The sequence below is a fragment of the Leuresthes tenuis genome, unplaced genomic scaffold (genome assembly GCF_036924035.1).
Source record: "Leuresthes tenuis unplaced genomic scaffold, fLeuTen1.0.hap1 SCAF_7, whole genome shotgun sequence".
Classification (NCBI taxonomy): domain Eukaryota; kingdom Metazoa; phylum Chordata; class Actinopteri; order Atheriniformes; family Atherinopsidae; genus Leuresthes; species Leuresthes tenuis.
In genome coordinates this window covers 23,676,320-23,697,438 of record NW_027325361.1, presented here as the reverse complement: position 1 = coordinate 23,697,438, position 21,119 = coordinate 23,676,320, and the positions used below count along the sequence as shown (strand labels likewise).

Below are 21,119 nucleotides of genomic sequence, written 5' to 3'. Positions count from 1 at the left end.
CGTTTGTGTCTAAAAAATGGGAGGAGGTGGGGGGGGTACACTTACATTCCACGATGTGGCCTTCAGTAACGTCAACTGTCTGCGTAAAAGCTAAAGCTGATTATAGATGTGATGACGGTAGTTGCCTTTACTTCTGCTTACAGATCATCATACGAGCCGCCTTCTTTATCATAGACTATAAATTATGAAAATTAGTAGTAAAACATGCATCTTTGCAGTTGTGTCCGTTAGTCGTGTCCCTGAATTGATAATAAACGACTTGGCATGAATGGCTCATTGCACATGGACTACTATCATGAATTTTGTTGCACAGTGTTTGTTGTATTTTACACAATTCTTCAATAGCTCAAAATCAACATGGTTAAAAAAACTAACTATATCATTACACTAACTATTCACTAACCGGAAAACTCTGACCCCCCCCCCCCCCCCTGACCTAATAACCCTGTACACATCTGCCAGGTGCTCACTTTATCACATATTTCTCATTTAAGAAGTACCTTTTTAAGGTACTTCTTGAAATGATGGTCCTTTCATGTAATTGGATGTTTTTTCTGCAAGACCCCTGCTAGTTGCAGCAAGAACCTGCTAGTTGCATGAAGGTGATAGAATGGACACAATTTAGTCAAAAGCAGACAGAAGTGAACAAATATGACAAATGATTGGTGGTAAAATATTTACAATTGTGATCTTGTTTATCATATAATGCTTTTAATCAGCTATTCGAAGCAGCACTAGATGGCACTATTGTCTTAGTTATGGACTTAAAGCGAGATTATCCACAGTTCGAAGTGATGTATGTGGGTCATATTGCAAATGTGTGAAATCACAAAGGTGTCACTAATAAGAACTGGTGCTGGTGTGCCAGCGAGTAGAAAATCAGGAGCCTGATACTGTCTGAGTTGTGTTAAACACGACTATCGCCATATCACTTTCACTTTTGTTTTCTACAGTGATGTGCCACAACGTGCTCTGAAAATGATATTTAACTGACAGAAGCAGCAAAAGAAATGTTTGGTTTGATGGAGAGTCGTGAAAGTTGGCTCTTGAGGCAGTTTGTTTGCTTCACCGCACTGCTTAGTGTTGTTTTAGGGTTTATTGGCCTGCTGAAAAAGCTGAGAAAGACCTGAGGGATAACAAACAAACAGACGACTTAATCAATTTTCTCCTGGGGAGCCAATTCTAGTACAAAGTTTAATTTAAAGTACAGCGAAATGTTACTTTTAACAACTTTAGATTCTGCTGAATGCAGTGATTGAGGTGAAGGCAGCTTAAAGTGTGTCCTTTTGACATTTTATGTTTATTTAGATTATACAATATAGATTATGCATTTCAGTTCAATTCAACTTTAATAATTCCCAAAGTGAAATTATATTGTTTTATGATATCATTTAGGAAATACATTGATGATAATAAAGAGAACAAACTGTACAGTTATTGTTACAGGTAAGTAAGAACTGTACTTTTCCTCATTGCAGTGGACCTGAGGAAGCCTCTGATTGAGGGCATTGTGTTGTTTGATCACTATGTTGTGTATAGGATGTATAACTCCAAAGACCCTGTTTTTGGCCTTTATTACTCAGTTAAGTTAGTGTTTATGGATACTTTTCACACTGCACATTTCCCTTTCACATACAAGTCAGTCTTCCCCAACATTCTTTGCTTGTGACCCCACAAAGTAAAGCAGTGTCTAATCATAACCTCTGACCTAAGAACAATTTGTTTCTCTTTGAATCATTATCAGATTCAAAGAGGCCTTGAAAGCTTAATAATCTAACATTTGTGCCACACAAAAGTATACTGTATACTATGGGTGTTGGCACTAATTCAGTGACAAAAACAGAATGGAGATAAAATGGATTTGATGGAAATGCCAGTGAAAAAAATAACAAATACCATTACTAACATCTGTGATTTGATAAGTGGAATGATTATTTAGCCATCAGATTAATTTAAGGCTGATCTGAAGTAGAGCACTACTACTACTACCATTAAAATGCCTTTAATTAAAACTATCAAGCTAAAAACAAAGCCACATTTCCCTATTAATGACTTTAAAAAATATAATTTATTATGGAAGTTTTTATTGGAAGTTTTGTGTTGTGCCTGATGAATGTTAGACAGGGTAAATGATTTAAGTTACTGCACGGAATCACTCATTTTCACACATGAATGCACTTATCAAACGACTGTTTCCACCAGAAATGTCCCTGCAAACTAATTGCTGGCTATAACGTCAAAGTAAAAACTCCATCATTTTACATTTTGAACCACGTTTGTGTCACAACCCTAAAGGGAAACCACGGATGTAGGCCGCACTATACATTTGTAACTCATTTTGATAAAAGTTATTTGGACGTGACCATATTTATTTTCATAAAAGATAAAGGTTGGTGATAATCAGCTGTGCTTTGGCCTATTGTTAGCAAACTTACTTGCTAATGTAAGTTTGCATGAACATCACAAACACGACGCTGACTGGTGACTATTGAGCAGGTTTTAGTACGTTAAAAAAAAGAGTAATAAATAAACTGTAAATGTTTATTAAAAATGAATACATATATAGAGGAAACAACGAGTAAACACGAAAGGAAAACGGATTAAAGTTTAGGACGTTAGCTAGCTAACATTTAAACATGAAAACGAAACCGGCGGTGTGCCATGCAGACATTTGACCGGATACTGATAAGCTCAAAGTTAGATAATGTTGCCATTAACCGCACTGCTATATGGCGAGAACTAGAGGAGGTCAACGATGACCAGTGTTAGGAACATGTTGTACAACTGGCCACTCCTCATTGGCCTCGCAGGTGTTTTTTCTAATCATCACATCATGTGGAGCTGTAGGGAGGGTTGGGTGTATCTGGGAGTTTCCAGCCAACAGCGTACTTCTTCCGTCTTATATCACTCAACACGATGTTCAAGTGTAACGTTTCAGAGGGCACTTTAAGAGGGGAGCCTCTCTCTATCTGCTGATCTGTCAGTCGGCGCGGTGCCGCCGCCGCCCTCCCCGCGCGTCCTGCTGCAGCTCAGGGGATCTGTACTCCCGGTGGGACCGCGGCAGTCAGGCTGACTTAGGCAGTTAACGGACATTATGGGTAATCGATGATCGTCTCTAAAATGCGCCGGGCCCACCGTCCTCGCTATCCAGGATTATGCAGGAGTAAAAGGTAACCAGACTGGTCCGATGAGGCGGAAGACATCCACAGTTTATCACCGGATCACGTCATACATGTTTTCTGTGTTGGGTATGCTGAAATGACTTTTTGTTCTAACTCTTTGGGATGGCCAGCTTCTTCTGGCACACGCCTTTTGTTTTAGTCACCTTTGTTCCGCGGCTTGGTGGTTTGGCCGGCTCAGCTGGTTGGTCGTTTGGAGGAAGCAGCAGCTGCTTTTAAATCAAGTAAGTGTGAGATAAACGGGGCTGCACCTTTAACATTACTGTGCCACTCTAAGATGCTGCACACCACACAGAAGTTTCATCCACATTCATGTCCTATTTGTCCTAACTATACCCACCAAAAAACACAATGAAGGGTGCAATAAATGAAGTATCACTTCCTTACATATATAACACACACCCATTTTAATCATCTCAGTTATGGAAATGTATTTATTTTTCTTTCTAAGGCAGCGGAGAAGTCAGAGCTCAGCATGTCATCGGTGGTGGTGTCCGGACGGAGTGAGCTGAGCCTGAGAGATCTGCCCATGGAGAGCTGGATGTCTCACCTGCCATGTGCTCTGTGGGACATCCCTTTGTACCACCTGGCCATTCCGGGTAGGCTGCCATATATCATAGCCCACTGCAGTAGTGATGATGTGGGGTTTTACTTAAATGTGTAACCACAACACTGCGCAATGTTGAATGGCCTGGTGAGCTCAGTGCACTGCAGCTAAAACAAAACCCATGCAAATGTGCAAACCCCAAGCAAATGAGTGGAACATGTGCTATAACAAATAGATGTCAAATACAGTTCAGACTCCAGAGCAAAACCAAACCACCACAGCTGGACACACCTTATGATGATTAAGTGTATTATCTTTGCCCCACTTAGGCAGCCACAACGCAATAACCTACTGTCTGGACATGAATGACAGATCTCCTGTTGACCCCATGCAGCCAGACATGCTTCAAAAGCTGGACAAATACATGAAGCCCCTCATTCGCCCATTTGTATACAAGTGGGCAATAACCCAGGTAATGAAATCAGGTTTTGTTGCTCACTGTAAAAGATTTTTTTACAGCTGGACCTCTGATCTATTAGACTGTGCATCCCATATCTTGCAGGAGTATACAATAAAGCAGCAGCTGGACTGTGGGGTCAGATACTGCGACCTGAGAATCGCGCACAGGCCCAACGACAGCTCCAACGATCTGTACTTCTACCATGGAGTTTACACCACGCTCACTGTGGAGGTGAAGCAATTGCACACAGATGGAAATTATGTTGCCACAGAGAAATTTATGCTCCTTTTTTTTAAAAAAAAAAAAAAAAAAAAAAAAAAAAAGCTCATTTGCATCTAGAGTAAAACCATAAAAAAGAGGAGCACCGTGCTCAGCAAATACTGATACTAAATCCTCCTGAAAATACATTAAAACCCAAAGTTTATATGTATATGAAACATATATCATATATTTTGGCTAACGAAGTGGAAGGTTTTACCTGAAGAAACACAAGTGACAAGCGTAACGTAACAGTAGCACAAGTGGAGTGTTGTTGAGTTGTGGCGTAAGCAGGTGGATCGAATTAACTCATGCAAATTGAGCTCAGGAGATCCAGGGTGTGTGTCATGGAACAAGTGTTTCGTAAAGTAAAAGATCAGTGAAGGAGAATTAGGGATGTACAGAACATATTAGTATCATGCAATGTCAGCTCAACTCTGAAAACTCTTCTCACCTCAAGGATTTCTAGACACACAAGTCATGAATGGGTTACAGTTTCTCTCTGTTGGTGAAATCTGCAGTGCTTACACGTCCTTGTCATTGGCCTCGAGGGTCAGGGACAAATACAAATGTAAAAACAGATAAAGTGAGTCAGCAGTGCAGCTGGAAAGTCTGGACATACTAAGGTATGACAAAATGTGAATCAAAAAAATGTTGGATCCCCAGGAGGGTACTTTATGAAATTACAGCTACTTTTAGATAAAGTGGCCCAGATTTACAATTTCATCAACATTTAAACAATTGTACAATCGCAAACCAATGTTTTATTCACAATTGAAGACAGAAGCCATATCAAAGGTTGAGAGTGAGGCATCTTACTTATCTTGAATTTCATGGCAGCAGCATATCATAATGAAGTTGGGACTGGGGCATTCCCTCGTCTTTTAACAACAGTCTGTAAACATCTGGGAACTGAGGAGACCAGCTGCTGGACCTCTGGAAGACGAATATTGTTTAATTCTTGGCTGATATGGGATTGTCGCTGCTCGACAGTCCTGGTTCTTGCTGCACCTTGCTGCTTCACCAAATGTTTTTAGTTGGTGAAAGATCTGGACTGCCGACAGGCCAATGCAGCACCTGGCCTCCTCTACTGTGAAGCCATGCCATTGTATCAGATTCAGAATGCAGTTAGGCATTGTCTTGCTGAAATATGCAACCCCTTCCCTGTAAAACACATCGTCTGGATGGGAGCAGATGTCCCTCTAAAACCTGTAAAAACCTTTCAGCATTGCTGGTGCCTTTCCAGATGTGCAAGTTGTTGTCAGTTCCATAGGCACTAATGCACCCTCGTACCATCAGAGATGCAGGCTTTTGAATATAATAAACTGATAACAATGTGAATGGTCCCTCTCCTTAGTTGATCCATGATTTAAAAGGAAGAAATTCATATTTGATTTGTTGCACCGCAGAAAAGTTTCCCACTTTGCTTTGGTCCATTTTAAATGCGCTTTGGCCCGAGGGTCTCTGCCTCTATAAGGTGCTCTTTTTATACCCAGTCATGTTACTGACCCATTTCCAATTATCCTTATTAGTTGCAACACATTCCTCCAGCTGTTTCTCATTAGTACCACTGATTTTTCCAGCCTTTCGTTGCACCTGTTCCAACTTTTTTGAGACATATTTTTCTTTCATCAAATTCAAGATGAGCTAATATTTTCCATGAAATGTACAATGTCTTAATTCCAATATTTATTGTGTTTTCTACATATACTTATCCAGATGCAAAATACAATTAGATATGTTGAAGACAAATTAATATAAGTTCAAAGAACTCTCAAAAGCAAAAACAGTTGAGGAGAGATATTTTAGAAACAAAGATTGCACAGTAACGCATGAGTGTCTGTTGTGAAGTGGCACAGGCAACAATAGACACTGTAAGCTACTGGTATACGCCAGGTCAAGTAAGACTGTGTCACCAAACTTAACTGAACTGATTAAAAACAGTATTTATCTCTAATCTATTTAACTTTTAATGTTGGAAGTTGCGTAGAGCTGCTTTAAGCAGGCAGCTAGGATAACGCATTTCTCTCTGCCCCCATGATTGCAGGGACTGTTTTCAACCTAAAATCTAAAATGTTAGGTATTGTGGTAATGTTACGGCTCAGGGCTTAATCTGATTTTCAGACTTTTTAAAAAAAGTTTATCTGCGGTTCTAGTTGGAACAAAATGAGATTGTTCCCTTGAAAGTTCAGATGAAACGTTTCACCATACCTAGTAGTGTTATTTAGCTCCCTAGCTAACTGACTTTTATTTATAATGGAAGTGTTAGGATCGACATTTCAGGAATTCCGTTTGATGAGTGCACTGCATTTTGCCCACCTGGGATCTCCAGGAAAGCTGCAGTTGAGTTGTTTGCAGACTTGCCTTACAGATGTGTGTGTGACTGCACCTGGTAACGTCACAAGCTTTGAGTGTGTTGTAAGCTTTTGAAATAAGGCTGTGACTTATAAATGGTCTCTTCTGTTTTGCTGGCAGACCATCCTGATGGAGATAAGAGAGTGGCTGGATGCTCATCCCAGAGAGGTGGTGATTCTGTCCTTCAGCCACTTCCTTGGCCTGAACCAGGAGCTCCACATCCATCTGCTCACCACCATTCGCAACATTTACACCTCGAAACTCTGTCCCAAAACGGTAAATCTGTGCTTCCTTAATTACCCAGGCAACATTTTACATTCAACTTAATGCCAGCAAATCCTGAGAACAGACCCAAAAACAAGCAAAGCCCGATATGAATTATTCCTCTGTGCCGTTGAGCTCCACAGTTGTGCACTGGTCACTGCTTTCACTGAGTGGCACGAGCCCCGTGCACACCTTCCTGCTGTTAAAAATACTCACTGGAGCACCGTGTGTGTGTCAGTCTACAGTTGGAAAAATAGTCCCCAACGCTACGTCCTCCCGTTTAAGGGATGTTTGATAAAAACTTACAGGGGTTTGGAGCTCTTACAGAGATCTTCAGTAAGAACCATTGAGGCTGAAACTGAAACTAAGAGAGAAATCATTTGTTTTGTCTTTTTATGGAAGTGATGGAAAAATGGAATAATGCCAACCTCAATCTGAAGAGTATCCATAAAACTAAAAAACAAACTCTTATATTTTGTCAATTTTAGGAAACATTAACTCTTCGAAAACTGTGGGCGCTGGGCTACCAGGTGATTGTGTCCTATGAACACAATATTGCCAGCTCTCACAGCGACTTGTGGCCACATATCCCTTACTGGTGGGCCAACAAGTGCAAAGCTGAGGCTCTTATTGAAGAGTTTGAACGCAGGAAACAACACGGCAGACCAGGTAATTTTACGCATGACTTCAAATGTCTTTACAAAAGCAGAAGATAAGACGTAGCGGTCCCTTGTGACATAACAACGTAACCCTGCGTCTCTTCTATTTTAGGTGGTTTCTTTGTCACGGGAATTAATCTGACCGAGGACCTGAAATACATCTGCACACACCCCACAGAGTCTCTGAAGGACCTGGTGATGGCCACGTATCCGACGCTGCTCGGCTGGGTCAAAGAGCAGGCTCCCGGCTCGAGAGTCGGCTCCCTCAATATCATTGCCGGGGACTTCATCACAGAGAGCAGTTTCGTGCCAACAGTCGTCACCCTGAACGAGAAGCTCCTGAAATGGCCCTCGTGACTTCTCATCAAGAAGCAGAATTTTTCAACAAAACAAGTGTATCACAGCATGAAATTCACTCAAGCTTGTTTTGTTAGGAGAGACAGAAAAAATACTTAGGCACTTGAATTATTTATTTAAACATAAATGTACTTGCTGGAGGCAGCCTCGTGTACATTTCAGTCCTAAAGCTGCTTGGAAACAGACTTTTTGGTATTTTGACCTGCATTTGTTTGTTTACATTCAGCTCCCTGTTTATGCAATGTACTGTATCACTTTTCATAGGTCAGCAAAGTGGTCAGTTTCATGCCACGCTGAACAAAGCAATAATGGTACAACTCACCTTAATCTAGGCATTTTAGATGCATAAGCACAACCAGTGTATTCAATGAGCACATATGACTGTCCGGAATCATAATGAGGGCAGAACGTTTAAGATGTAGCTAAACTACCACCTCCGATACCTGTATTTAACCATAGAGAATGTAGAGATTATACATGAAACTTGGATGGAAATGCATGGGAAACTTATTTGCATGGACCCTCTACTTGAAAATTGACTTTAGCCCATAGCTTAGGCCTTGAGTTGAACTCACGTTGCACCGCTGTGCCTGTGAAGATGAGCTTTTTCAATAAACACGAGCAATTTTAAGCAAATCATCTCATTTTGTTTGCTGACCATTCAGACTGACGAGTCAAAGTTAATAACTTCCCATGTCATAAAGGAAAAGGCACAGAGCGAAGTTGTGCGTGAAAGTTTGTGACGCACAAAAAAAAAAAGATCTGTGAAGAACAGATCATTATCGGTCATAATAAGTCTCATTTGTTTAATACGGCTCTCTTTACCTGCTTTTTTTGTACTTACAGGTCACATGTATGCAGAAATATAGAATATTTTAAAAGTTGAAACTCTCTTAAGCAACACTGTATATCGTAAGGTTTTCTAAGATGTGAGTCTGAACTCACCTGGAGGTTTGTTTCAAATACAGAACTGAAGAAACCCTGTGTTTGGTGTTTTTTTTTCCTTCCTTTTTTGGTTTTGTTTGCATTTTTCTGCAGGGAGTGTTGAACCACAGGGTCCCTAAAGGGCCACAATGGAGGTGGGGAGGGGGCTTTTGTTTTCTCCTGCACTATGTGTTGGCTTTCAATGCTTTTTTTTCCTTTCTTTTTTGTTCCCCACAATTGTTTGCATCACACGACCTCTGTGAAACATTACTGCTCTGGGATGAGTTCCATTATAATGTTCAATGTGATGAAAAAATGGAGATACTTCTCGTAGACTCCTTTCCTCAAATGAGTTTGAGGTGGAAGCCACAAAAAACATACTTCTCATTATGTCTTTTTAGAATTTAACAATGTAATGCATGTATTCACTGAATGGTTGGCTTTAAGCCTAAGGTACAAATCTTTTAACAGCACATTAGAAATGTTCTAATAGAAAAAAAAACATTTTGTACCACAAAAGGGTGCTAAAACTTAACTCTACTCTAAAGCAGCAGTATCTGAAGCTGCTCAGCATTCAAACCTGACTTGCTTGAATAATATATATGCAAAATAAAGTATCCTTTTTTTCCATTTATTGATGTGTTTTCTATCTATTTCATCGCATCAAACAGACTTGTACATTAAATTGTCCTTTGTTCTTCTGTAGGGCAATGTAAATATTCTCTCTATGATTTAAAGCCAGTGTGCCGCACTAAAAATCAAACAAGGTCTGATCCACAGAGAAATAGGAGCTCTTGCTGGCCGGCACTTGGTTCCTATGTTGAAAACCAAGACAAAGGAGACCCCAGAGCACGAAAGCAGCTTCAAGCCAGAATTTTATGATACTAAGTCAGGATTGTTAAATAATACAGGTGCTTGCAAACATTAAGAAAGGAGGCTTCATTTCTAGGATACCATGTCATAAAATCTCACAGGACTGTTCCAATTTTAAGGATCCTTCAGGGCTTCTTCCTTTGTTAGTAGCATTTCATCGATGCTTCTGTGCATCCCTGATGTTCTCAAAGCATCCATCATCCTTTGTGGTGTGATTGAAAGATGAGCCTAGGTTGGTGCACTTTGCTTTCAGATTTTTAGTTTTGTTGTTGTTTTCATCGTATTAAAATGACATTATAGCTGCTAGTTTTTCAGCCGTAGGTTATACGGTGTAATTGATGATGGAGGCGTTGCCTTGACTTAAGCCCACTTGTTAGAACTGTTCAACGCACTTTCCAAATACAAGGCAGGACTCTTTCTCACCCTTAGGACACAACATGGAAAGTCCTATCCTAGTAAATAGAATTAAAAAAATTTTTTAAATCACAATGATTTTATATTAGAACAATGATAATAATAAATTGATACATAAATAAATTTGAGAAAAACATCAAAGTCAGCAATCACTGTTAAAAAGCCTTATGGCTGTGGGGACAAAGGACCTCCTGAACCTCTCAGTTCTGCAGCGCAGTGAGATGTGTCTCTCACAGCTTCCTGCCAGGATGCTGTAGAGAAAATGTTTATTGTTCTCCAAAACAGAATATAATTAAGGAAGTATCTTTGACTTTAAGAAGCACTTTCAGTCAGAATTCTAAGAGAGTATCTAAAAATGTTGAGGTGTAGGATTTTTTACTTTTTTGCCCACATCACAGTGGCTTAAATGGGCTTCTATAGCTCTTCATTCTGATGTGCACCTTTAAACTCATCATCAACAGACGTAAATTGACTGAAATTAAGTCCAACAAAGCAGACTGTGTGAACAACAAATGACAAACCTTGCAAACAGTCAGTAAGCATTTACTTGTTTTAGTTTAAAATCACAAAAGCAAGTCATCAAATAAACCTCACGAACTTTAAAGCAGAACATTTTGATATTTTGTAGAGAATTTAGTAACCGGAAGTTAGAAAGATACTATTCCATGGTTACCAGCCCCGCCTTCATTTGAGCTACGTAATAGAAACGACACAGAGAGTATTTTATTCAGTGTTTTTGTTAAGATGTGTGTACTAGCTTACGGTTAAAGCTAACTGCGAAGAACGTGTGTGTTTAAACACAATGAAACACACGCTGCTCGGTTGTCGTGAAGTGTCCCAACAACACGGAATTCACACAGCGGCTGAGCTCGTGTCAGTGTGTCCGTCTGTCATTCACGTCAGCAGAAACCTCCGTTTCACTTATTGGCGATCATTTCGAGGAATGCGATGAAGGAAGGGGACCAGATCGGTCATGTGACAGGCTTCTCAGATCCATAGTTCAGACGGAGTTTCAGTGAGTCTCCTGCAGGTGTGAGACTGACTGCGCGACATGGAGCTCGACTGTCAGGACTGGATGTCGGCTTTACCCGAGGGGCTGTGGGACATTCCTCTGACGAACCTGGCCATACCCGGTACATTCAGTGCTTCTTCTCTGGCTGCTTCACCTACAGTGCAACTTGTCAGTCTAGAATAGTTTTCCCCAACAGCTTTATGCAGCAGTTATGTAGGCTACTGTCTTGTATTACACTAATGTATGTTTTACTGTAAACACATTTATTGACCTGTTATATATTTTTCAAAAGGATATTGGTAATGATAGATGGTTTCTTAATTTATATTTTTTTTTTACATAGCTTATTTTAAAAGCCTCACTTTTCATGTTAAGTCTTGTTCAAGCTATTCAAGAATTATATACAGATGTACTTCACATACAAAAAAAGGTGTGTAGAATCAGAAAACCAGTTTCTTACTTCCTCCAGCATTAATGCTCTGATCACATCTTGTTTATGCAGGGAGCCATGATGCCATGAGTTACTGTCTGGACATAACTTCCCCGCTGGTCATGTCTGAGTCTGATTTATTCCGCCTCCTGGATGGACTTTTCTATTGCTTTACAAGGCCCGTCATTTTTAAATGGGCTACCACTCAGGTATGTAGAAGTGTGAAGCACAGCGACTACCAGAGGACTTGTGCGGATCATTTATGTAACTGAGCAGGAAGGCAAAGCCATCTTTAACAGGAATCGCTTTGTTCTCGTGTTATCTTCTGATCAGGATCATGTTCTGTTTACAGAGTAGGACCTCAGTCTCCAAAGTTATTTACATTTTTTTACATTTTAATAAAGGTTGAATTTATTTTTAGATCAGATTAAAAAAAAAAAACATCCACACGTCTAGACCATCAAAAGATGGAAAGAGACACAATTATTATTTCACAACAGATAAACTAGACCAGAAATCTGTCTGGTTTGCATTTTCTGTAATGATTTTGTTTATCTTTGTTTTGTGCCTGTTTTTTGGTTGCACTGTCCTACTTTTTTGGTCAGAATCTTTGTACTAAAGTTGAAAACGTTGCACACTTATAGCAATATGATGGTATTGTTGTTGATAGCTGATATAATGCAATATGTCTCCTGGATTGGAAAAGTTCAAAGTCTGGTTGTTTGGTTTATTTCTGTGTTCGTATGAATTCCTTCAGATATATTCCAAGCATGTAGAGTTTGGCATTGAGAAGGATTCCAAAATTAAACATTCCTAAGAAACATTTTCCGTTGCCTCTCCAAAACTGTCGTTAGGGTTAAAGTTCCCTTCTTATCCGTACATTTAGAGCAGCTGCAGTACTGGGAAACATATCATCAAGCTTTACTCAAGTTTCATACATTCTTATATAGGAGTAAACAAAGTCTTGAATTCGTGAACCAGCGTCAATCTACATGTAAATGTTTCTTTTCCAGGTTTCTGATTTATCTAATGCTGGTTGCAGATAGTAGAAGAAAAATGCTTTATTGTTATGATACAAGCCCATTCCCCTGTAAACTAGCCAATCTTTTTATTTCGCCGGGGATCCTCGTTATCTGTTTATGTGTTACTGAAAATACCTGAATAAAGGGTTTCTACTGTTTTTGGCATGTTGGACAGTAAAATGAAAGGGAAAGTCCCTTTACATAAAGTTCCACGATCATTTGAATACCTTTTTCATTCCATAAGCAAAATCCTCAGTTTTTTTTTTTAACTAGTGTTAGAAACAAACAGGTGAAAACTGAGACAATTAAAGCATTTCATCGATATTTTATTGTATTCTTAAGATGAGGAATTTTGGGGATTTTTGATGTCTGCACAAAGATGTTGCGTATCTTCTACAAGTCTGTGGTGGGGGGTGTAATCTGATTAGCAGCCATTCGTTGGGGCAGCAGCATCTGAGACCAAAAAAAAATACAAAGAAAGCTCGCTCTGTGCTGGGAACTGCTCTGGAGCCCCGGACCTGATTGTTAAAAGAAGAATGCTGCACAAGTTAATATACACAAAGAGCAACTCTGACCACCCTCTACGCAACATTGTGTTGAAACAATGGAGAGAGATCAGAATAAGGCTTCTTCAGCTACAGCGTAGCACAGAGAGATACAGGAGGTCATTCCTGTCAGCAGCAATAACAAGTAAATCCAGTTTTATTAAATTCAGTCCAACTCAATAATACTTTATTAGCTCCCAAAGGGTAATCATATCACTGCAATATTCATCATTAAAACTTGTGTAAAACTGGGTTGAATACATGAAGATGAAAATGCTGTATGAAGAGAAATGCACCCAAATAGCTGATAAAAAAACAATGCAACATTGTTTTGATTTTTGTTGTTGTATTATATTTTATTCTTTTTGTAATTTTTAATAATTTACATGAAAAAAAAGGGAAAAAGACGAGAAAAAAGAAAAATAACATCAAGGTTGGGGTAAAAGGAACAAAACGAGCAAAAAAGAATAAATAAGAAGGAAGGTTCAGGTATAAATGAAACTACACGAGGTTTAAGGGTAAATGATTAAGAGTTAGGGACTTTGGTTTGGTGAAGGAAAAAAGGTTTTAAAGTTGGAAGTAAGTTTGGAAAGAAGAGTTTTATGAGTTTAGCAGAGGTCAGACAGATGTGGTATCTTTTCAGATATTTTGAAGACCTGAGAGATTTCTTTTTTTTGCTTTTTGTTTCTATAAGTTCTCCATCAGCTCTTCCAAGTTTTTCATTCTGCCTATTGTTTTCTCTCCACTTCTTTTGCTTCAAGTGCCTCCGTTATTGCAGATAAAGATTCCAGAAGGCTGGACTTCTCCTTCTGGTTCTCCAGGTCCTGCTGTGCCTCCATCACAGCTGCTTTCATGCTAGTTGCCGTTTGTATCTGCTCAGCCAGGAGACAGGACTTAAATTTGCTCTGAATTTGTAGCAGAGCACCTGTCATTCTTGAAGTGTCCTTCATTTGATGGTCTAAGCAGATCTCAGACTCTGTTCTTCTAATCTTTTCAGCACTGAAGTCTGCTTCAAGCTGGCTGACTTTGTTGGTGGTGTCTGCATGTAGTTTGTTATTTTTCCTTCTCATATTCAGCTTTCTTAGATTTCAGTTGTTGTTTCAGCTGCTCCGCAAGGGGACTTTTCTCCTCAATGGTGTGCTTCTCTTGGTCTTTTAGCTGAGTTTGGACTCTGGTCAGTTCATCCTAAAATGTACCTTTTTCTGTTGATAGCTGAGCTAAAGAGCTCTCTGCTATATTCCTCTTCTTCTTTTCCTTTGGGTTTCTCTGCTTCCAGTTGTTGTGCTTTCTTGGAAGCAAATGAATGCATGAGATTCTCTTTGTAAAGCAGACAAGTCAGTTTCTTTTCCTCCGTTAGCAAGGCGCTGCTTTGAGCAGCCGGCTGGTTTGTTGTGGTCTCGTCTCTCCCCAGTTTCATGATGTCATGCGTGCAAACTGTTGATCTGAAAATATAATGGGCTTTTCAGATGAGGTGCGCCTGGAACTTCTGGTTCAACAGGCAGGCAGGTATTTTGGATGCAAGGGCTTGTTGGCAGGGAGGTCTCGGCTGGCTGAGGTTCTTGTTCTGGCACAGGAACCTCAGCAATGTTTTCATGTTCTTCTGGTCGAGCAGCAGGTATGTCAGGAGCTGGCAGAGGGGGGGGTCTCTGCAGGCTGCGGTTCTTTTAGCATCGCTGTCAGTTATTTTCAGAGCTGAAGCGTGTTGTTCTGGTCCGTCAACAGACTGTGCAGCTTCGACCGTCACTGGTTCTTCCTCTGGGAGATTTCTGAGGTCACCTCTCAGATCCTCTCGGTATTATGAGATGCCTCTTTCTCCCATATGTCTCAGTCCGTATTTATTCTCCTGGCTTCTGCTTATCTGTCATATCTTTTCAGGGAGGTAGCCCGAGCTATGAGTCTTGTTTAGTATTTTTTCAGTTCGTCTGGTGTAGATACTTTGCTGTATTACATATAAGAAGTCAAAGCAGGGTGTCGACACCTACCGTGTAGAGCTAAGGGGTTATTGTTGTGGACGTTTCTGAACACAGCCACCCAGAAATCCCATGATAGTTAAGAGCTGTGGCCCCTGAGATGGTCCGAAGTTTGAAGAAACCAATACAAGAGATTGTTTATCTGACGTTCTGTTTTCTGTGGGAACAGCTGCAGTAGTGTGATCGTTGTAAATCTAAAGATATTGATTATTGCACCTTTTAAGCAACACGACTGCATTAAAAGCTAACAAAAGCCTTTGGAATGTGCTTCAGTGACTTCTCCGTGTAATCATTTGTCAAAAGAAAAGGTTTCTTTGTGGTCTTTAATACATTTAGTTGTCATTTACTGTAACATACAGACCTATGTTGCATCTTCCCCTCAGGACAAAAGCATACAGGAGCAGCTTTCCATGGGGATTCGCTACTTTGATCTCCGCGTTGCACACAAACCCAACGACTCCTCCAGCGACCTCTACTTCACACACGTCATATACACACATTTAACTGTTTTGGTGAGTTCAAGTCGCTTTGTTCAGTCCTCAGTTTTGGGCTCTGGCAATGCTCACAGTTAAATCTCCCTCTTGCACAGGAAACACTTGTATCGGTTGCCACCTGGCTCAAGTCTCACCCAAAGGAGATAGTTATCCTCGCCTGCAGCCATTTTGAGGGAATGGACGACAGATGCCACGAATCCTTTATTTTCTGTCTGAAGAAGCTGTTCGGCTCAAAGCTGTGTCCCAGAAAGGTTAGCCTTTTAATTTAGGCTGACTCGACACGTTTGAAACAAAACACAGACTTAACGTATCTACCTGGCCCTCCACAGGAATCAGTCCTGACCTTGCGGAGTCTGTGGGCATCTGGTTACCAGGTCATTCTGTCCTATGAATCCCAGCTTACAGAGCGATATCAGGAGCTGTGGCCTGCCATCCCTTACTGGTGGGCCAACAAGCACACAGCACAAGGAGTAATCGAGTACTTGGAGTGGAAGAAAGACCTGGAACGTTCAGGTGAGTTTGTTTAAAGTGCATTTCTTCGTGTGTTTTCATGCAGATGCTGAGAAAAGTCTTTTTTTTTTGCCCCCCCCCCATCCTCCTCAGAGGGCTTCTTCGTGTCTGGCCTGAACCTGACAGCCGACAGAAGTTACATCACCAAGAACCAAAAGGAATCCTTGCGGACGCTGACCTACAGGAATTGGGATTGTCTGAGGAAATGGGTGGAGGAGCAGATGCCCGGATCAGACCCCAAGAGCCTCAACATTATTGCAGGAGACTTTGTGGGGCCCCTTCCGCTCTGCTCTCTGGTGATCGCGCTGAACCATAAACTGCAGCGGAAGAGCTCCAGCCAGATGAAAAAGCAGCATCAGCTGTGACTTTAATTCCACGTTAAATGACTCTCAATTGGCCACTTATACCTCATAACCGGTTGTCTCAGCTTTTGTCTTCACTGAATTTTAACTGAAAGATTGGCAGTGTCTGTATTGAGTCTTGTTATTTCCCCCTCACCCTTAAAACACTCTTGTATATTTTGCCGACATCTCTCACGTGCATTCAGTGGTGTTTCCAAAAAAATGTCTTATTCTCTCTGAAAGTTGAATCTTCAGATATTTTAATACACCATCAAGTAAATACAGACTTTTCTTAAATTCTACATAATTTTTTATGATTATTTGCCCCCCCCTCTCTCTCATGCACCTCCAAACAGTTTCTTGTAGCGCCCATGCGCAGCGGCGCTGATGATGACCTTGACAACAGCCGAGCCTTCATCTGCATTCACCTGCACGTCCTGAACGGTGGCCTCTTTGTACAGCCAACTGTGAACGAGCGCACAAGCCACACGTGTTATCTTTGTCTCATCAGCATAAAAAAAAAAGAAAAGGCGCTGTCAGGAACAGATTCACCGTCTCACCTTAACTGTGGAGTGCTTAGGTTAACGTCCAGATTTAAAATTTGTTTTCCTGTGGACTTTACAAGCTCCTCCTCCACTGCTTTCTTCAGCTCGTCCAGGCCTCGCTCCTCCAGGGCAGATATGGGCAGCACGCCGGACTCTGCTGACTGATAGCTATGAGACAAACACAAAGTGACACCGATCAGTAAAACGATCCCTTACATGATTTGAGTAAACATGTAATTCTATAAGCCTCAATTTAGTTAAAAAACTCACTCCACCCACCATGAAATCTAACTTCGAGAATCTATAAGCCTGCTCTTCCTTACCGATAGTTTTCCTCTTTTTTAAACTTTTAGTAAGATGATAAAAGCAGTTGAAAGCTGCAACTCTTACTTCTCTATGAGGTCAGTTTTATTGTGGACCTCTATCATAGAGCTCATCAGCCTGTCTGGGATTTGCAGGTTCTTCAGGACATTCAGAACGTTCACCTTCTGATTCACGGTCTCTGGATGGCTGATGTCTCTGACATGAACCAAAAGATCCTGGAAGCATGAGGAAGACAAGTACTGAGTCTGCAGCTCTTAAAAGATACGATAAAAACATTTCATCATTGAATATGAACATGAGGTATATTTCTATGCTTCCTATATGTTGACAGCATGAAAAAGAAGGTCACTCTCTTTCATTTCTAAGGTTTTTCATATCAGGTTTTGCAGCATTCGTTTATGAGCAGCTCTCTTTCAGTCACATTGACCTTTGCATTTTGGTCATCACAACCTTGATTCTCTTCTTTTTCAGACATTCTTGTTGATTCTTGTAGATTTTCTGCTGCGTGTGGGATCATTGTCCTGTTGCATGACCCAATTTCAGAACGAGCCCAAAGCATCAGCCCTCCACCACTGTGCTTGACAGTTGGTATGAGGTGTTTGAGTCTTGAGGTTTGTTCAGCTGGAACTTTACAAACCCAAGTTTGTGCTGCCATGTTCTTTTTAGAGAGAAGAGGCTTTCTCCTGCAGCCCTTCCAAAAAGACCATACTTGTTCAGTCTTTCTCCGATTGTACCGTCATGAACTTTAACATTTAACATGCTAACTGAGCCCTGTAGAGTCTGAGATGTAGCTCTTGGGTTTCTTGCAGTTTCTCTGACCATTATACAGTCTGATCTCGGGGTGAACTAGCTGGAACGTCCACTCCTGGGAGGATTAGTAACTGTCTTGAATATTTTCCTCCTTGACACTGTGTAACACACACCTGAATGCTCCAGACCAGCAAACTGCTAAAACTTCTGCTTTTACAGAGGAGCTCACATTTGATGATAATCAGTTAATAAATCAAGTGTGTTTGATTAGCAGCACCCGCCTGCTGCTTAACATCTTAATTCCTACGGAAGCAGAACTTAGTTGTTAAATAAACTATTACAGTGTAATATATCACATGTAGTTAGAGTTACTCCATTCTAAAACCTGTAATGGACCAGGTCATTTTCATATTACATCCTGATATTTAAAACCTTAGAATTGGAAGAGAGCATACTTTTCTTTTCACATGAGTGTTTCTCTGGTTCTTATTGATGGAGCAAATGGGGCCCCCATGGTGGTTCTTCAGCAAGGCTCTTTTATCGTGTTAGCTGTTCTCCTGATTATCAGCACTGCAAGCTGATCTTTTGAGCTGTATAGACATGTCATGTCATCTCTTGCCTGTCCTGGGACTGTTCATGTCCTCAGTGACATGGACTTTACTTACATACTTTAAAGTTTCTTATATGTTTTCACCTTGTAAAAGTTTTTTTATTTTGCTTATTTGTTCCACATCCAGTTTAAAGTCATTATGATAAATTGTATAGCAGGTAAAGTCCCTGATGCCACTGTGTGATCAAATTTGACTTGGTTCCATACTGAGTGTTTGATATCTTCCAGGGTGGCGGAGAAGGAGTCGATGAGCTGGTGCGGAAGCTGGGATAAGAAGCCGATGGTGTCCACATACAGCGCAGTCATGCGGCTGGGCAGCTGGCCGGCGTGGATGGTCACATCCAGGGTTGCGAAAAGCTGATTCCTGGGTTGGAGACCGCTGTCGCCGGTTAGAGCTTTGATCAGAGTCGTCTTTCCTGGACAGATGACGGCAAAGACACAAAGAAAAGAAGAAGAAGAAGAAAAAACGGCATCAGAATTATGATCAAACACTGCAATATGAAAGTAACAGTTGGCTTGATTCCAGTCTCTCACCACAGTTGGTATATCCCAACACAGACACGATGGGGAACTCCCTGTGTTTACGCTGAGAGCGCAGGAGGTGCCTCTTTTTGCGCAGTTTTTCCAGCGCTGAGCGAATCTTCGCCTCCCGCTCCTTCAGCTGCCTCTGCTGGACCTCGTACAGCGTTTCTCCTGGAATGACACATCATTGCAGCGAAACTAGCATCCCCCCAGCAGGACAGGGGCTCACGGAGGCTGTGGATGCTGGTGTACCTGAACCGCCGATGTATCTTGATCCTCCACCTTGCTGATCCAAGTTCACCATTTCGTTTTTCAGGCGAGATCTGCCAAGCATACACAAAGTGGGATTTAACACAGTCGGGCACCGTAGTCTGACATGAAGACAGTATGAGAGGGAAAAAAAGGAAATTTGCAGTCACCTTAACAAGGGGACCTCTGCCAGCGAGATCTGTAACTTGGCCTCTTTGGTTCTGGCGTTGCAGCGGAAAATGTGCAGAACCACTGCGTATCTGTCCAAGACTTTCACCCCCCAGGCTTCCTCAAACTCCCTCTGAAGTGAGTTGCAAGAATAAACAGTGAACGAAACCTGTCGCCCAGCACAGCCAGAATCAAAGTTTCAGACACCCTCACCTCTGACAGTGCGGACAGACGCTCCACATTCACAAACACCACCGTGATTCCAGCTGTTTGTCTGATTCTCTCTGTCAGGGGGCGCGGAGCACACACGTTTTTAGGTACACGCATGTGGACTCGGTGTGCAGAGTTACAGGCAGTGGACAGTACCTGTCAGAGACTGGAAATTGCCTTTGCCAAATATCCTCTTCTTCTCTGGCGTCTTGGTGGAGAGGGTGATCTTGTCCACAACTGTCCAGTTGTCCAGCGTGTTCACAAGCCCAACAGCCTCAGCCATCATCAGCTCAGCTGCAAATGCACCAGTTATTTCACATTTTAAACAACATGTTTTGTCATCTGGCTCATTTTAGCATGCTGCTGTAGCTACCGGTGGTCAGATGCTGCTTCCTGCTTCCCCACTTCACATCAGGGTGGACGATGAACACCCGGTGGTGTCCCTCTCCGATCCCCGTAGGAACCTGCTGCTGAAAAAGCTCCTCCACCTCACTGTCCTTTAAGTAATCTTCCTCCTCCTCCTCCTCCTCATCCTCCTGTGTGTATTTGCTGCAGAAGTCATCGGTGCTCTTCAGTCTGCACGCAGACAGCCCAAACGCCCTGGACTGCAGGGGTGAGCCTCTCCGAGCAGCCGTGAGCGCGGCGGCGGGCTCGTGAGGGTGGAGGAGTCTGCGGGTCGCAGCTCTCGGGCAGCTCCGTGTGAAGGGCCGCTGCAGGAGAGGCAGCCACGAAGATATCCATCTCGGTGTTGTCATGTTAATTCCGGCAGCTCTATCATTGGCACCATTGGCACTGCGATTAAAATAGCAAACTAAGTTTTCAACAGATCATTACGCCGCACGCGACAGTGAGCCGCTGTAGGTCACAATACAGCTCTGCTGACGTCCTCTGCGTCTTCTTGCTCTTTGAGTGCGATCAAACGCGTGTTTAGTTTCTCTATCGAAACGAGTGCTTTTCGACAAGTGAATATTCCATAAATTCAAGATATTCTTGCTCAAAAAGACAGCACGCTGTCGTTGCGACAGCCCGTGCGCTTTTATGTTTTGAGTTTGGGTCATATGTAAGGATATTTTCCCCCGAGGTAAGGCCTTACAGGCTTACGCAGTGTCCCAAACTACAACTGAATC

General features: G+C 41.6%; 3 protein-coding genes across 5 annotated transcripts; 2 read left to right on the top strand and 1 right to left on the bottom strand.

Moving 5' to 3' along the window:
• Nucleotides 1–2,899: 2,899 nt before the first annotated feature.
• Nucleotides 2,900–9,058, top strand: LOC140312286 (phosphatidylinositol-specific phospholipase C, X domain containing 1). Of its 2 annotated transcripts, none has more exons than XM_072390057.1 (8): nucleotides 2,900–3,170; nucleotides 3,322–3,403; nucleotides 3,631–3,778; nucleotides 4,056–4,198; nucleotides 4,289–4,417; nucleotides 6,920–7,075; nucleotides 7,552–7,732; nucleotides 7,835–9,058. In XM_072390057.1, exons 1-8 carry the CDS (start codon nucleotides 3,106–3,108, stop codon nucleotides 8,077–8,079), a joined length of 1,149 nt encoding a protein of 382 aa, XP_072246158.1. In that variant the 5' UTR covers nucleotides 2,900–3,105; the 3' UTR covers nucleotides 8,080–9,058. The 2 variants fall into 2 exon arrangements, with proteins under 2 accessions (XP_072246158.1, XP_072246159.1); XM_072390058.1 differs by having other exon boundaries at nucleotides 2,901–3,170; nucleotides 3,293–3,403.
• A 2,137-nt stretch (nucleotides 9,059–11,195) lies between these two features.
• Nucleotides 11,196–16,973, top strand: LOC140312285 (phosphatidylinositol specific phospholipase C X domain containing 1). The gene is made up of 6 exons (XM_072390056.1): nucleotides 11,196–11,423; nucleotides 11,805–11,941; nucleotides 15,653–15,781; nucleotides 15,859–16,014; nucleotides 16,093–16,276; nucleotides 16,367–16,973. Exons 1-6 carry the CDS (start codon nucleotides 11,342–11,344, stop codon nucleotides 16,636–16,638), a joined length of 960 nt encoding a protein of 319 aa, XP_072246157.1. The 5' UTR covers nucleotides 11,196–11,341; the 3' UTR covers nucleotides 16,639–16,973.
• gtpbp6 (GTP binding protein 6 (putative)) lies at nucleotides 16,953–21,038 on the bottom strand. 2 transcript variants are annotated; one of them, XM_072390054.1, is made up of 10 exons: nucleotides 20,366–21,038; nucleotides 20,149–20,286; nucleotides 19,996–20,066; nucleotides 19,785–19,915; nucleotides 19,618–19,688; nucleotides 19,378–19,536; nucleotides 19,051–19,259; nucleotides 17,550–17,698; nucleotides 17,175–17,327; nucleotides 16,953–17,079 (listed from the first exon to the last, which is right to left on the bottom strand). In XM_072390054.1, the coding sequence occupies exons 1-10, from the start codon at nucleotides 20,745–20,747 to the stop codon at nucleotides 16,953–16,955; spliced, it is 1,590 nt and encodes a 529-aa protein (XP_072246155.1). In that variant the 5' UTR covers nucleotides 20,748–21,038. The 2 variants fall into 2 exon arrangements, with proteins under 2 accessions (XP_072246155.1, XP_072246156.1); XM_072390055.1 differs by lacking the exon at nucleotides 17,550–17,698 and having other exon boundaries at nucleotides 16,999–17,079.
• Nucleotides 21,039–21,119: the final 81 nt, after the last annotated feature.

What these genes read in the sequence shown, in the direction of transcription:
- LOC140312286 (XM_072390057.1), top strand. Translation starts at nt 3,106, where the DNA reads ATGATCGTCTCTAAAATGCGCCGGGCCCACCGTCCTCGCTATCCAGGA. An exon ending in AGCAGCTGCTTTTAAATCAA is followed by an intron (nt 3,404 to 3,630) that starts GTAAGTGTGAGA and finishes TTTCTTTCTAAG; the next exon opens with GCAGCGGAGAAGTCAGAGCT. An exon ending in ACACCACGCTCACTGTGGAG is followed by an intron (nt 4,418 to 6,919) that starts GTGAAGCAATTG and finishes TTTTGCTGGCAG; the next exon opens with ACCATCCTGATGGAGATAAG.
- LOC140312285 (XM_072390056.1), top strand. Translation starts at nt 11,342, where the DNA reads ATGGAGCTCGACTGTCAGGACTGGATGTCGGCTTTACCCGAGGGGCTG. An exon ending in TTAAATGGGCTACCACTCAG is followed by an intron (nt 11,942 to 15,652) that starts GTATGTAGAAGT and finishes TCTTCCCCTCAG; the next exon opens with GACAAAAGCATACAGGAGCA. An exon ending in GAAAGACCTGGAACGTTCAG is followed by an intron (nt 16,277 to 16,366) that starts GTGAGTTTGTTT and finishes CATCCTCCTCAG; the next exon opens with AGGGCTTCTTCGTGTCTGGC.
- gtpbp6 (XM_072390054.1), bottom strand. Translation starts at nt 20,747, where the DNA reads ATGACAACACCGAGATGGATATCTTCGTGGCTGCCTCTCCTGCAGCGG. An exon ending in GTCTGTCCGCACTGTCAGAG is followed by an intron (nt 19,916 to 19,995) that starts GTGAGGGTGTCT and finishes AACTCACTTCAG; the next exon opens with AGGGAGTTTGAGGAAGCCTG. An exon ending in GTTGGGATATACCAACTGTG is followed by an intron (nt 19,260 to 19,377) that starts GTGAGAGACTGG and finishes TCATCTGTCCAG; the next exon opens with GAAAGACGACTCTGATCAAA.